At 43.5% G+C, this 16,898-nt stretch overlaps 1 protein-coding gene across 1 annotated transcript; it reads right to left on the reverse strand.

The window, feature by feature from the left end:
* Positions 1–6,783: 6,783 nt before the first annotated feature.
* Positions 6,784–15,810, reverse strand: mcm6l (MCM6 minichromosome maintenance deficient 6, like; the record flags this gene model as incomplete). Its single annotated transcript, XM_084480956.1, has 17 exons — positions 6,784–6,900; positions 7,253–7,392; positions 7,878–8,063; positions 8,410–8,521; positions 8,781–8,942; positions 9,240–9,368; positions 9,817–9,972; positions 10,097–10,204; positions 10,598–10,739; positions 10,894–11,035; positions 11,944–12,094; positions 13,407–13,552; positions 13,683–13,848; positions 14,339–14,588; positions 15,030–15,140; positions 15,265–15,411; positions 15,707–15,810. The coding sequence occupies 17 exons, from the start codon at positions 15,808–15,810 to the stop codon at positions 6,784–6,786; spliced, it is 2,469 nt and encodes an 822-aa protein (XP_084337082.1).
* Between the last annotated feature and the right edge of the window lie 1,088 nt (positions 15,811–16,898).

Genomic DNA, 16,898 nt, shown 5'->3' on the forward strand with positions numbered 1-16,898 from the left:
GCGTCACCAAGCGTGTTGAAACCAATGACCCCAGCTTTTCCATTTTAATAATTGACCTGCGTGTCAGAGGGCCTTTGTGTGTCTGTGTGTGTTGTACCACCATGAGATAATGCCCCTCAACAATCAATGTTATTAGATGACCTGATGAGGAGCTAACCGCTAACGCTGAACACATCCTTCAGGAAAACACGGCCTGTGTTCCTCTAACCTGGTTTATTTTATGTGTACATGAAAATAATTTAAATTCAGTAAATATGATAATCCATTATGATGAATATTCCAGGGAATAGAAAAGGAGCAGAAAGGAGTCCCACGTATGATGTATGGTTATAATTGGTTGAAATTGTTTCCATGAGATTATTAGCAATTTCATCTATTCTATAGAATGATTTTGGAAATGTAGTTCAAAATATTGACTTAATATCAAATTTGATTTTTTCAACGGCAAACCTGCAATGATGGCTTTAAAGAAAAAAGGCAAAAAATAAATTGACCAAAGGAAATTCCCCAAACTCAAGCTTATACAGCAAAGGAGATGCAACACAATCATCAATCCATCAGGTAAACGTAACGCTGTTTATGGACACATCCACAAAGCCAGGACTTGCATTTCCACTTTACATCCACCAGATCATCACCAGCTCAAGCCCAGACAAAAAACCAGACCCAAGTGTTGGGGTGTCGGTGGTGGGGCTGTTGGCAGCCTTATCCCCGTGTGGGCCGGGCTGTATCGGGGTCATGGCTACGTCACGCGATACTGTGACAAACAAGACCCCACATGTTTTAGTCTCCGCCGTCTGTCTACCCATGGTGTTTTCCCCATGGCTCAGAGGACCTGACTTCAACCGCTACGACCGCTACGACCGCTACGGCGTCTCGCATCCTCACGCCTCACGAGGCCGTTCACACAAGCGTGTGAGGGGGGGGGGGGGTGGGGCGCTAAGTGAATTGTCTTGCTTCACGTCCGACTACTGCTAGTGTTACATGGCGTTCGTCAGAGCGATGTCAGGGAGAGATTGAAGCATACTTTTTTTTTTTTTTTAAGGAATAGGCACTGTTTTGGGGTTTTGTTTTAGGCCTGGATACAAATGGTTGATTTGATTCAGTCCCCCTAATGGAAGCACATATGACCTTTTTTTAAAGCTAAGCTGGTGCTGCGACACGCATAAATAACACATAAATAAAGAACCGTTCTAAAGGCCGAATTACAGGAACAGGAAAATACTGTACCCTATTGGCGACCTGGGAAAAAGGACCATATAGAGGCACTCCCTACCACCAGATATGCATCAGACACACAGCTCATCTTAACTTGTGTCTAAATCACACATCCTGTCAACAGCAACATATGGCTTCATCTGTCTTTGCCAAGGCCAGACAGTGGAAAGTGACAAAAGAGATTAAAAGAATGCTTTGACATGTTAATGTCACATGTGAATCTACTTTACTGTAAACCGCTTAACACGCAATGGAGCTAATGTGAGAGAGAGAAAGAGAGAGAAAGAGAGAGCGGTAGAGAGAGAGAGAGAGAGAGAGAGAGAGAGAGAGAGAGAGAGAGAGAGAGCCTAAGGTATCATGGGTTCTGATATGAGTAGTCACGCTATTCTATCCTACCCCATAGGGTTGCATGGGTAAATGTCCCTCCCAATGCAACTTAATTACTGTCAATACTGTCATATACAGTATACACACACACACACACACACACACACACACACACACACACACACACACACACACACACACACACACACACACACACACACACACACACACACACACACACACACACACACACATATAGCCTGGCTCCGCCCGCCCACCTACTTCCGCCCAAATTTCATTTTCCCTTCAGTAGTCAGTCTGGGGCTGGGGCTTGTTAGTGGGATTTTGCCCGAACAAATTTCTGTGTGACCAATCAGCGAACAGAGGAAGTGGCTGAGAACGATAACGTTGAAGTAGCGACGTATTGTCAATGACAAGACCCAGCCTCGACAGTTGACTGCAAACATTATCTCTGTCCTTACTATCGAATATTAATGTAGAATTTGTAATTGTTCCTTGAACTCTAAAATTAGATGAACAAAACCTGCAGCTATCGTTGACAGACATCTTCACGCTTCATCTTGTTTTGTTTGTGTACACAGCCTGCGCATGCGCGCAACGTAGTTTCCGGCCGGTCCCGGCGATCAGTACGATGGTCTGGTAGCACCAGGCTAACATGTATATACAATATAAAGCAATTAGGGCTCCAACATTAACCTTCTGGAAACAAAATGTACTTTTGTTTTTATTTACATCCATTTTTTTCAGTTGTAAAGGTTTAGAAATGCGGTCAGATTGAATGAATCAGATTGCAACAATCTATGAGTTGCTGCAGAGAAGGCTTCAAAAGGAAAACCATCGTGAAATGGTCAAACGTGCACATTTTGCTAGGGGTGTATTATGCTCATTATACTCATCCTCAAATCTAATCACCCTCAGTTCCTTCTTACTTTGACTGGGTATACTGTATCATTCAACCTGCTAGGCCAACAGAATGAACCCATTGGGTTGAATGGGAGAGCAGACTGGGGTCTGTAACGCCTGGCAGTGTGGAACAGAGGTGAGGTATTTCTATTGTAAACACACGTTAGGATCTAACATAAGGTGCCAAATCAATAAATCAGGCATAAATCAATGTAAGTCCTACGAGAAACTTCTAGGATTGCTTTGGAGTCTCTAGTTTCTTATTTTTTTTTGTCTAATCACTTTACAATAAGGTTATAATAAGGTTCATGAATTAAACATTGATTAACAATAGATTATGCCATAATGAGCAATAATCACCAAGAACCCAAACCCTATTAAATAATGTATACATGAATATCTGCGTTTACATGAATATTATAACCATTAGAGAACTGTTAATTAACTTACTTAGTTACTGTTATTTAATAGTACGTTTCTGCTTATCACTGCATTAGATTATGATGCTTAATGATTCATCAATGTACCCTTATTCTAAAGTGTTGCCAAAATGCCTGACTAAAGAGTGAACTGATTGTTTCCGCTGAGCGACCGCAGGATAGCGGTGGTTACCCATGAGCCACCGGTGCAGGTCAAGTGTTTGTAGCAGCAAAGTCATGTGTAACCTAACGGGATAGAAACCGTGCAGCCAGACCCTACTCATGTCTCTGTCATGTTGCAGTTGGTCGTCTGTGTGATGTGAGTGAAAATGACAGCAGGATATTTGCTGTCCTTCGGGATACTCTGTGCTGCTCACTACATGGAGGGTCCTGGACAGCAACACAGTGTTCATCGTGTTCATACCAGGTCCTAAGCATCCTTCACCACAAATCCGGTGTTTGGTTGGGGATGCCTCTGCATACTTTGTTTGCTAAACAATTGTATATGTGTATAATATATGATATGATTAAGGAAAACGGTCTGTGTTCCTCTAACTTGGTTTATTGTATTTGTACATGAAAGGAATTTAAATTCAGTAAATATGATAAGTCATTATGATTAATATTTCCGGGATATGTCGTAGTTGCAGCACAGAAAGGAGCCCCACGTATCATGTATGGTTAAAATTGGTTGAAATAGTTTCTGTGACATTTTTAGCAATTCGATCTATTCTATAGAATGATTTGGAAATGTAGTTCAACAAATTGTCTTCATATCAGATAAAAAATGTAAATTTCTTAATTTATTGCCTCCCGCCTTTTACCAGGTCCTACGCATCTTTTAGCACAAATCCTGTGTTTGGTTGGGGATGGCTCTGCATACTTTGTTTGCTAGAAAATGGTATATAAGTGTATAATATACAATATGGTTATTGTTAAAATGTTTACATAATACATGGTTCATTTATATTGAAAGGAGAAAATAAGTTTGGGTTGTTTCTGTGCAGTGCCATTTCATTTCAAGCAACTGAATAGAAGTATGCATGCATGTTGATTGAAATGTTGCATTTTTTATATAAATTTGGAAGAAAATGTGCAAAGATTAAATAATGTAAATGACATGAACAAAACGTCTGAAAACACTATCCGACTCAGAATTGATTGATTGATCGGAACATGAATTGATAGTGTCTACAGGCAGTGCCTCAGAGTCTGTTGAGGAGCTGATGTTATGCTCAGGCTTCTGTCCACAGAATTTATAGGAAAAAAAATACCTACTTTTTAAGAATATGAAAACAGATTCTTGTATATTTGGAGGATTAGAATATGATGAAGGAATATGATGAATGCACTACAATAAAGTGTTTTTACATACGTAAACACTGATATAAAATAGAGATGCAATCTGACCTAATGGTTGAGATTAAACTTAAACCTACAAGTGAATACAGTACCATCTCTGGTGAAACAGGGCTTGGATGTGTCTAATTGCTACTCAACTGTACCAACCACAGAAAAAGAGACCAATAGATAACCTAAGTCTACTACAAATAGAGGGGTTACAGGTCCTACCTGGTAGTCTACTACGAGGGGGTATTATGTGTACAGTGGGTTGATGTTCAATTTATGTTTTGCCAATGGGTAGGTTTAGGGTTTGATTGCACTGTATTGCCAACACTTGGCTTCCCCCACAGAGAAATCCAGTTACATTATATTATATTAAGGCCACAGATGGCACACAAACCTGCACACCCATTTAGTGACAAAATAAGCTTTTTATAATCAAATTCAATTAAAAAGGTAAAAGACAAAAGCTCATTTTTTTTCCCTCAATAACCACTGACCTTGGAAGAAGCTTTTGACCTTGAGGTAGGAGACAGCCAGGCGTAGCACCGACAGCTTGTCCAGCTTGGAGATGACTTCTGGGCTGAAGGGCAGCATGCTGGCCAGCCGGTCCAGCTCTGCGTTCAGCCGGTCTCGGTGTCTTTTGGACGGGTTGGTCTTCACACTGGCCACAGAGGGTTTCCTGGGGATCCAATCACAGGACAGGAAGAGAGTCAATTGAGAAGCAGAGGAATGTCATCTGTGTTTTTGTTTGTTTAGCTTCTATTGAGGACAGGACCATCTTGTTTTAACCACTTGGAATGATACGTTTACTGTGGGGAAAACTGTGTTATTTTATTTGAAAACTGTATCTTGAATGCTCAAAAGTAAAAATCTGTCAACACTACAAAGAAATGGCTAAACCAAAAAAAGTTAAATGTCATTGCATGCCATAATTATAGTAGGATTATTTACTTAAAATGTTTATTATATACTGCTGAAAAGCGACATTTTATACAGGCTAAAATATACGTATTGTAATCTAAAGACGCCAGACAATATAGGCGCTGCAGTTCATAAACAAACTTTAAAAAATAGTATTCTTATAAAATATTTTACGAATGCTGAATAGACTTAGAAGGTCTATACGGGATATTCGAGGTTTTTGGGCATAAACAAATGAACAAGTCTTGTTTTATTTACAAAAAAAGTCAGTTAAAATGAACTAGGCCTACCTCTTCCTCTAGAAAACATGCCCACAGACTAGAAACCAGAAAAAAGAAAATGATGCACGCCACAAAGGTTTGCCTATATTCCTTAAAATAGACAATAACATGCGGAACATCAACTCAACTGTTTTTGGACTGGTTTCCTTCTCTTCCGACCAGCGTACAGACACTCTCCCGGTGGAATCATCATCTGGTGAGAAAAAAATAACAAATGAAAAATAGACATTTCGGTGTCATCATAAAAACAAAATATAGGCTATGCCATTATATTTTTTAATTGACATTAATGAACTATAAAACGAACTACGATCTATAAAATAATAATAAAATAAGTTCTTACCTAAATCGTTTGCAGTGTCCAGTTATTCCAATGTAAACAAAGTGTAGTTCAACTATCTGGTCCAAATTGTGGGTAAAGTTACAAAAGCTTCAGAATTAATGCAACTGTAGTTGCACAATGCTCTTGGAAGAGATGCAGCTGTAAAACAGGCTTGATTGAGACGCTTAAATGCACTGACAGGGCAGGGCTGCCTTTTAAACGTACTCCTATTGCAGGTGGCGGATTGAATCTCATTGAGCCCCCCCCATGCATCTTTCGCACGCAACCTTCCTCCGCACGCGAGGAGGAGGGCTCCCGTGAGCTCATCCACGAGCACGCGCTTCCTCCGGGGACCGAGGAGGAGACCGCGCCGCTGCCATACTCCTAGGGACAGTCACAACGGACCGCGCCTCGCAACGTACGGATGGAGAATGATGGTCAGGATGTATTCGGTTCAGCTTTGTTTTCTTGACGTGTGGTGAGTTTAGAAGGTTTTAGATTGTTTGATGTGGCCATACTTTTAGTTTAAACAAATATATAACGTTAACACTACTGTGGTGGATAAGTGCGTTCATTGCTAAAAGCACGTATTCGTAGTCCGTGAGAAGTGCCTCTACTTATACAAGTAATAACATTATTCTGAATGTATATGGTCCATTGTATGCATGGACTAATGAAAAGTATTGAAAAAGCTATAGGCTTAATGGGTGAAATATCCAACAAATAGCATTAATAGTGAAATTCATTGCTGTTCCATCTTGGCAGTCGTAGACCACCCAGTTCGCCCTCACGAGACATAGGCTACGGATTGTGACAGCCCGACCACCCCCACACCCGGACCCGCAGGAACCAATGTCATCATCATATATAAATTGTGTAAAGTGTAAAGTGATGGTCGAAACGCGAAAGACCTCGGCAGTTAGTCAATCCATAGCCTAAATTAAAATAATTTGACAACAGAAGACAAATTATGCAAATACAATTTGACATTTTATTTTTCAAAACACAGATAAGGAAAAAACGGTCATTCTAATGTGTAGTTGGGATTGACCACCAAGACAGGGTCCTCTTCAGCCACCGGAGCCTCTCCGTCCTTAGACTGTTTGAGGCCCGTTTGAGTCAGCTCAATAATGACGTGGTCCTAAACGGGCGGAGGAGAGTGAAGTCAACGCAGCCAACGTCTTAAAGCTAAGCAACAGCGCCATCTCTTGTTTAACACCGAAAACGATATGCCCAGATCACCGATTTGTAATAGCAGGGCTAAAAACAGGTGTAGCTCATTTGGTTAATTATGGGGCCGTGGGCATAATTAACGTCATGAGATACACCCGTGTTCACCTCTGTGATTAAGGTGTAAAGAACTGAAGCAACTGTAACGATTTGACCTGCACAAAACATTCAGAATATATTATCAAAGTTAAAATCGAAATGATACAAAAAAGTATGCAGGGCACGAAGACATAGAATAACTCCTAGTATACAGCATATCTTACATAGTTGATGAGCCGGTGAAGGACTTTTTCAAACAGCGTTTTCTTTGAAATCAGCTCCTCTTCTGTTTCAATTTCACTTTCCATCTCTTTCAGGTACCAGTTGACCAATTCACTCTTTTTCAAAGAACCCTCCTCATCGACTGTGGATGGAATAAAAATCAATGCCATCTCCAACTGAAACGTATTCAAAGCAGTCGCCTCAACTTGCATTAAAGATTAACATTGGAAAAAGTATTTTCTTGATCCAATGACCACATAAAAAACAGATTCTCCACATAGCAACATCAGCATGCATGTATTTTATGTGTTTGTTAAACCGATGGGTTAAAATGAATACCAGTGGCTGCCCACCTAAAAGTAAACCCAAATGAGACCACTCATGAACTGTGGTACTGGCGTTCGTTTTGAATTGAAAGTTATCATTAAAACTGGGTTTTCCCCTAGATTCAGAGTCAGCCTGCCCTCAACACTACATCAAGAGTTGTGCTTTGCTTACACATCAATATATTGAAACACCAGTTAGATCATGCACGTTTACTTCTTATGCAGAGATCGTAAGGCCCCCATAATAAATAGAAATGCATATTATATCTAGGTAAGAAAGAGTGAGTGCCGTTTAACTCACTCTCCTCCATCCTGTGCATGTGGAGAACTATGAGGTTGGAGATCTTGCGGTACTCCGAAAACGACATCTTCAAGACCGCCTTGGGGGCAGAGGTGCTCTCTGTGATTGGCTGTTGCTCCGTGTCCGTCACCGCTCCACTGACCCCATTGGTTCCCTTCTCTCGTGCTTCCGCTGCATCGTTCTGGTCTGCAAAGGGAGAGAAGAGGGTATCTGAAGTCGTTTGGACGAGCAGCATTCCTTAATGTTCATCTTTAAAGGCTAAATGAATGCAATACAAGTTTCTGCCACATTATGTCCCCATCTGATACATCTTAATCAGCCCAACATGGTGAATACGGTGGCAATAATACTTTTCTTATGACAATATAGAGGGGCAATGTTCAGTGTGCCATATTACAATTCATTTAATGTAGGAAAAACATAGCACAAACAAATGGATGTTATAGAGTGTACGCATTTTTTAAAATTTCCAGGAATCTCCAAATCTTTAGTACACACACACACAGACACACACACACACACACACACACACCGTGAATTTCCTGCTCGTCTTCCTCGTTCTCAAAGTTGATGTCTGGAGAATCCACACGGATGATGGATTTGTTGAGCAGACGGAAAGCCTCCTTCACATGTTTAGGCTGGACCTAAGGACGACCAAAAGGGTGGAGAGCAGGTCGCTGGCTTTTGATTTTTACATTATAACTACCAGGTTGCCATGGAAGACCCATCGAGGGTAAAGAAAGCATTAGTACCGTGGTGGTTACCATCTTGGAATAGATGGTAACCGCCAGTCTAATATCAGTTGGTCTCGAAATGTGGATATTGAACAATCGTACACTAATGTGACTTTGGCCTCCTGCTAGGGGGAGTGGGTACCGCGCTGGAGGGAGACGGTGCCAGTACCTCGTCGGAGCAGTACATGCGGGTCATGGCCTCAGACAGTCGGAGCATGCTCTCCAGCTGGCGCACGGTGATCCGCCAGGCCGACTTCATGCTGCCCACACTGTCGCGCTGCCGAAGGAGCTTGTACTGCTCCACCACAAACTCCCGGGCGGCCGGCGTGATCTGGGAGGAAAGGGTCGAGGCCGGGTGATTAAGGGGTCGTCATTATCATAGTCAAATTCACAGAAAAGGAAAGTGTCAACTACATCATGAATAAATATATTCATGACAGGACAATGATAACTCTCTCGCTTTGTATCCATTACCCACTGGCTGGACAATCGACCCATTTCATGACATTAACCATACAACACTAGGGTGGAATAGTGTTGCATACAGAGAGTCACCACAGCCTTAGAAAGTGTGCCTCAAGTGTAGGAGCTGTATCAAAAGTGCATACAAAAATAAATCTCAACTGACCTTGGGTTGGAACTGCCTGGCAAAGAGAATGTACCTCTGGACTTCATCTGGCGTGTACACCCTCTGCACAGACTCCATATTCCTGCAGTGCAGGTCCACAATACGGCGAGCGATGGCATAGTCTGTTACCTGGGATACACATACAAATCACATAGTGAGCTTTACCTTAAAACCACAGAGACTTAACTAAACAACGGAGAGAAAACGGACACATTAAAACTACAATTATTTGAACTGAAGCACTACACACTAGATCTGTCCAACATAAAAGTTTTGTTTATGCATGTGTGAGATTGGGCCCGTCATAGATTGCAGGCAGCGGTTTGGGTTTCGATAGTACCATTCTGAAAACAATGAGAGGTAAGCATTTATCAGTTATAGAATGTGATACTCTTGATAACATTGAAATCACCATCAAATAGCATTGACTAAAGATACGTCAACTTCTCATAAGCTACCAGCTAGTTCAAATGACACGCATTGTGACTTTAATTCCAGTACGACAATCAAGAAAAGATTGAGGTGAAATGTGGCCGATGGGGTCCCCAAAGTGGGGTAATCTCCAGGCCCCCCCTACCTCATTACATTCGTCCACCAGGATGAAGAAGAGGTCGAAGCGAGACATGATGGGGGCGGACATGTTGATGTTCTGCTTCAGGGATTTGGAGCGGTTATAGCGTCCGTCGATGGGGTTGGCAGCAGCCAAGATGGACGTCCGGGCGTTTAGCGTTGCCTTTAGTTAGAAAACTAAAGTTGCAATTCTTTGTGGTTCACTTCATATGGTGTTATAGTGACAATGTTAAAATGGTTCCCAACATTTAGAGAGAGCTGAGTGAGTGAGTGTTGTTGTTGGGGACCTTGATTCCAGCTTTTGTTATAGAGATGGTCTGTTGCTCCATAGCTTCATGAATGGCCACCTGATCCTTCAAGTCCATTTTGTCAAACTCATCGATACAGCACACCCCCTAGAATCCAAACGTAAACACAAATGAAACCCATCAGAATCAAGGATGCTGGCATACAAGAGAGCAGCTACTCACTTAAACACACATGGACAGCATCAAACACAGGCTATGACCGAGTTACAGAGATCATGCAGTCCCTGTGGTGTAGGGCTGCAACGATTCTTCGATCACCAATCCATTTATTCAAATTTGATTTGTTCAAATTGATAAAAATCGATAAAATTCAATAAAGTACAAAAAAAGTGCTGCTAAATGTTGCACTTCAATTCAAATAGTTGATTCATGGATCATTATCGACAGACTAGTTGACAGCTCATGCTAAGTGACAGGAGGCCATGTTATAGTAAATGACGGGTCATGGTTAAGGACAAGAGGACGGATGATGGTCAGTACATTGTCAGCCAGCATGAGGGCTCCGGCCTCGATGACAAACTCATGGGACTCCTCGTCTCGGACGACGGCGGCTGTGAGCCCAGCAGCGCTGCTGGCTTTACCGCTGGTGTAGACGGCACGCGGTGCAAAGTCCTCCACGTGCCTGAGGAGACGGATGAGGACAGAAAACAGAGCAGGATTAACACCAACCGGTTCCAATGCCCATCAGACGAGTCTGTACTGAACTAATGGATGCAATCAAGAGACTCTTGCGGCACAATCTGAAGAAGGAGTGTGTGTGTGTGAACGGTTCATACTTGAGGAACTGGCTCTTGGAGGTGCTGGGGTCTCCAACGATGCAAATGTTGATGTCTCCCCTGAGGGATGTGCCCTCCATGGTCGTCTTTGCAACACCACCAAACAGCATCAACAGAATCCCACGCTTGATCTCATCATTACCTGGCAACCCCGGCAGTCATTAGTCAATTTTACTGTGGTAGACAAAACAAATATTTGTTTAGTTTTACAAATGTAAGCTTTGGTTTCTTCAGGTTGTGTTATCTAGCCCCCCCATCTGTTAACTGGTGTTATCTAGTTCCCCTTTGTTAACCTTTCCTGGGGGGGGAACTGGTCACAAGTATCCCCTTATCTATACCAGAAAAACCCCTGAATGTCAACATTTCCTCTCACATGATGCATGGACAATGCATTAGGGGAGGGGGGTGAACCGTTAGAAGGCTGTTTGAAACTGTATTCTAGAGAGAAGAGACTAATGTCTGCAGACATTTAATAGGTTCATCTTCTACAAATATTGTGTGCTTTTATGAATTGTGAAAGACATCTCATCTGTATTGGACACAGCATCTCATAAAGAAATTGCCACAGAAATGTGGCAAACAACGGATCAAACCATTATGCATCTAGTTCACTTGAAGCAGATTTGCGCAGGTTGATTGAAATGTCAAAGTATAGTATAGCACAATTGAGGGTATACTTGTATTTGACAATTAAAAAAGCTGAAAGAGTAACCCAACAGTGTTTGGTTAACCTTTTTTTTTTTTAAATTAACTTTTAGTTCCACTCACCACATAATGCACTCAAAAAATAATAAAGCTTTGGGAACACAATACGAGAAGGTTGTGGAGATTACTGTTGCATCATCAACATCATCAACACATTCTGTGGACATCCACACCTACTCCCAGCTGTTGTCATGAGACGGGCATAACATAAGATGCTCCTAAATGAGTTAACTAGAAGACAGTTTGTTTGCCAAAGCACAAAAACACCAGACTTGCTTGAGCTAAACATGTAGTTCATTTTTTTCACCCTTTAGATCATTTTGATCAAGTGAAGAGCTGTGTTACCGTGGATGGTAGGGAAGAGGCTGGTGCACAGGTTGTGGTAGAGGTTCTTGTCCTGGGTCATCTCAAACACCTTCTCCCACTCCTCAACCGTCATCTGGTTCTTCACACTCTCAGCCGTCTGATCCTCCTGCCGCAGGGCCTTCCCACCAAACTGACCGACATAATAATAATACAACATAGGTTTTATATAGCGCTTTTCTAGGTACCCAAAAACGCTTTACAAAAACACAAAACAAAAAGGATACAAATGGACAATACATACATGCGTAAAGACACATACAGATACTCAAATACAACAATACAGAGAGAGTAGATGGAAAATAAGAAAATAAGAAAGAGAGGGTGGAAAATGATTCGTCAGGTGTAAGTGATGTTGAAGAGATGGGTTTTGAGATGACTTTTGAAAGACGGCAGTGAATCAGAGTTACGGATGGCCAGGGGGATGGAGTTCCAGAGGGTAGGGGCGGCAATGGCAAAGGCTCTGTCCCCTATGGTGCGGTATTTGGTGCTGGTGATGGGGGTGAGGGTGTTGCCATCAGTGGAGCGTGTTCGGTGGGGGTGAATGGGGCGATGGAGGAGATCTGTCAGGTATGAAGGGGCAAGGTTGTTTAGGGCTTTGTAGGTGGTGAGGAGGATCTTGAAATGTATGCGTTGTTTTACGGGAAGCCAGTGAAGTTGACGGCGGAAGGGCGTGATGTGTTCTCTGGAGGGGGTGTGGGTGAGCAGTCGGGCAGCGGAGTTTTGAACATATTGCAGTTTTTGAAGAACAGTGGAGGGGAGACCATACAGGATGCTATTAGAGTCGAGTTGTAGTCGAGTCTGGAGGTGATGAAGGCATGAATTAGTGTTTCAGCAGCTGGGAAGGAGAGAGTGGGTCAAAGGCGTGCTATGTTCCGGAGGTTGAGTTTGAGGAAGTTGTGGTTCATGCAGGTTTTTATGTCGGTGAGGGTGGAGAGAACAGCTGGAGTCATGGTTTTGGTGATGATGTAGAGTTGAGTGTTGTCGGCATAGCAGTGAAAGTGAAGTCCATGGCGGCGGATGATGTGACTAAGTGGGAGCATGTAGAGGATGAAGAGGATGGGGCCAAGCACTGAGCCTTGGGGGACTCAGTGTGAGACAGGGGTGGTGTGGGATTTGTGATTGTTTATTGCGATATAGTGAAATCTTTCAGACAGGTATGAATTGAACCAGGAGAGGGCAGAGTCGGTGATGCCTATGGATTTCAGGTGGCTGAGGAGGATGGAGTGGTGGACGGTGTCAAAACGTTACGACTACATTGTGCTTCATAGTATAAACGTCTTTCATTTAGACAGATCATCCTCCTCCATTTGAACACGTCTCCCACAAAAACACATTCTCATTTCACGGACAAACATGGAAGCATTTTCAGCACATTGGTGTCACATCACTGTGGGAAGGCCCCCTCACGCAAGGGTCATACAGAAGGAGGTTTCCACACTGACCCTTGGGTTGGTGGGGGCAACGTAAGATGCCAGGAAGGCCAGTCGGTAGGACAGCTCCCTGACCCCCAGCGCCTTCAGGCCCGCGAGGCCGTCAGTGTCGAAACCCTCCCTCCCGGTCGGCCGGCTGCTGGTCTCTGAGCGAACGGCTGGTGATGAAAGGAGACCAGCCCATGCAGAGAATGAGCAGTGGCCGGCGCAGTGACAAAGACAAACGCAAATCAGACAAGAACAGCCTTTAGATATGAATCTGTCTGCTTCGTGAGCAAAGGAGGGGACCTGCGGACGCCAGCGCTGACACATCCGGCACCACGATCAGCGTGCCGGTGAAGTCGCTTTGGTCCCCGGCCTGGGCCGTCTCCACGGCCTCCGCCCGCAGAACCACCTCCACAGTGCGGGGGATGGAGCCCCGCGGCAGCTCCGCCTGGGTCTCCTGGATGCGGACCTGGGGGGCACACAATTGGGGAGGGGTAGGAAAATATAGAATTATTCAAAAATACAACCAAAAATATAGATGTTCACGTAAGAACTGTGATCCTCATCTTCTATGACATTGAATCAATTCATCATCACATTCTCTAAAAAAATATATTTAAAAAAATCGACACAAACAAAAACAAAAACTTGAACTTAAAGTTACATAGGGGAGCTTTCATATCCAGTGTATTCATATTTTTAAGGTTTATTTTTACATTTTTATGATGGAGTGAGATAGACAGAAATGTATGGGAGTTAAAGGGGAGGACATGCAGCAAAGGACCACAGGCAGGAATCAATAGGACTGTGCCTTAATGGTACTCGCTCTGCCAGGTGAGCCACCGTGGCGCCCCACAGGGGACCTTTGATATTCAGTGAATTCTTAATCCGGTCAGTTCACACATTGAGAGCTCAGTGACACAATCCCAAGTCCATCACTCCCATCCACAGACACACACCTTCTGGAAGTCCACGAAGCGGGACTTGTTGGCGTCCAGCATGAAGCGCTTGCGGTTGGCGCACACGGGGTTCTTGCAGATGTTGGGCTGCGTGTAGCGGAACTGCTGCTCCACGTCCTTGACGAGCGACTGGCAGTCCAGGCAGAGGAAGGTACCGCTGACCAGCTCCGGGTGGACGGGGTGCGTGCGCACCACCTGCCCGCTGATTCGCAGCAGGGAGCCGACGCGCGCCGACGTCATCTCCCGAATCCTGGAGGGAGAGGGGGAGAAACGCCACGGCGCAAGATGAGCGGTGTCCCGGGGAAACTTACAACACTGTATCCCTCCATTCATTGAGGGATCTTCCAAGTAACTTGCAACATGCAGGGCTCCAGAATAGCATTTTACACCGTTCTGCCACTATGTTTTGCAGTGGGAGGCAGTGGCACATCATTTGGTGGCACACAACTGGGTGATTGCATCTATTTTATATAAAAATAAAAGTATGTACACAAATTATTAACAAAAAAAGTACAATTGTTATTTTTATATACATAGCATGAGAAGAAGAATAACATTAAAAAGAATAATAAAAATAAACTGAAGTCAAGTGACAGCAGTGCCACCATTACTTTTTTATTGCCACTGGAGAGATGTACGTGCTAAATGCCACCAAATTGGTGTTGGTCCGGAGTAAAGAAACAATGCTTACTTTTGTCTGTTTGGAAATTCAGAGAAGGCAACATAAAACTCCTTAGACGGAGGGATGTTGCCATGGTCTCTGGCAAAGTGCCGCACCGCCTGACACAGAAATGGATAGACCCTGTATGGCAGGAGAATGGATCAGGTTGGACTCACACTCACACACACTTAACTTGTATACTGTTGTTCAGCCAAGCAGATGCAACATTCTGCAGGATACTCTCCCTAAAACAAACACAGGTGACCTGTAGTACTCCTCCTGAATGCTGGTGGCCAGCTGCTGGTTGTACTGCTCAATGTTCACAAAGCTGACTGTCAGCGTGTTCCTCTCTGGACGGATGAGTTCCTCAGCGTCTGCCAGGTACACCAGCTCACCTGTTGGGCTCTGAAACCTGAGACAACCACTTACTGCTTAGTTCTACCTGGAGGTTATTAGTGCACAACAAAATATCAGAATATATCACACAATATAAATATCACTCAATATTCAATTGAACACACACACACACACACACACACACACACACACACACACACACACACACACACACACACACACACACACACACACACACACACACACACACACACACACACACACACACACACACACACACACACACACACACACACACACACACACACACACGACGCCATAATAGAGCAAGATCTGACCAAGATACTCACTCTTCCAGGAACTCCAAAAATAATTTCTGACATTTCTCTGACAGCGCGTCTTTCACTTGGACTCCCCCGTCCGGCCCCAGGTCTGTGGTTAGTGCAGGATCCATGAAGGCGCTGTACTGGCGGAGGAGCACCGGCTGTGGTCTACCGTGTACCTGGGTCTTAATCACACTGGTGGTGGTGCAGGTGTGCTCGGCCCGCTAACAAACCGACTGAACTTAAACACCGCCTACATTTTCAACAGGATATGACGATTAATTGACACATTAACCAATGACTTGCTGTTGCTCAACGATGAGAAGCGTAGGCGACTCCGAAAGCAACTTCTATTAAAGACCGATCGAATTGACTGGGTTAATTAGGATCTTCAAAGTATACACACATACATATATGTTAAAATGCGTTGCTTCCCAGGAAATGTTTTCCATTCAAAATAGTTGAACTCCTGACATCAGGTGTAGACGAAGATTGCAAATGACAAAAAGAGCCACGCCCACTTCATCCCAAAAAAACACGAGCCAATTTTGTCTTCATGAACATTAGTATTTCACATATTGTATTTTATTGATTATTATATAGTCATGTGCAGTGTGCGAAATACCCTTCAATATTCGGGGGGGGGGGGTCCCCATCTCCCGATTGTTGCGCAATATCGATCTAAATTTTTCTCATGCAGTAGGCCTATAGCATAATTAGCAGACGTCAAGGCGCAAAGTCAAAGTACTTTGTGGGCGGTTCTATGGCGCTGTTGCTATGACGGCGAGATAAATGCGCTTTGCGCCCGGAGCAAAACTACTACTAGGCTACTACTAGAATGGGTTGGGCTGAAACCCGTAGGTGTGTTTTGGGCGTAACATGCAATAAACCAATGAGAGTGGCATCTCCCATCCCCTTTAAGAGCCAGCGCATTTTGACTTGAGTTGATTTTCGACAGCGCGTTTGCAGTCTCCGCTGAGACAGATGCATGACCACATGAATATCAAACTTCAAATGGCTCAGTTTATGGCCAAATAATAGGCATAATTAACACATGGAATAGCGTTTTCTTCTCCAACTTCAGAAACACTGATTCGTCATACGTAACTTAGAACATATAACTTACGTAACTTACAACTTGTAACTTGCAACTTATGTAACTTGCGTAACATACGTAACTTACAACTTGTAGGTAACTTACAACTTGCAACTTACAACT

This window comes from Micromesistius poutassou (genome assembly GCF_964030765.1).
Source record: "Micromesistius poutassou genome assembly, chromosome: 16".
Taxonomy (NCBI): Eukaryota; Metazoa; Chordata; class Actinopteri; order Gadiformes; family Gadidae; genus Micromesistius; species Micromesistius poutassou.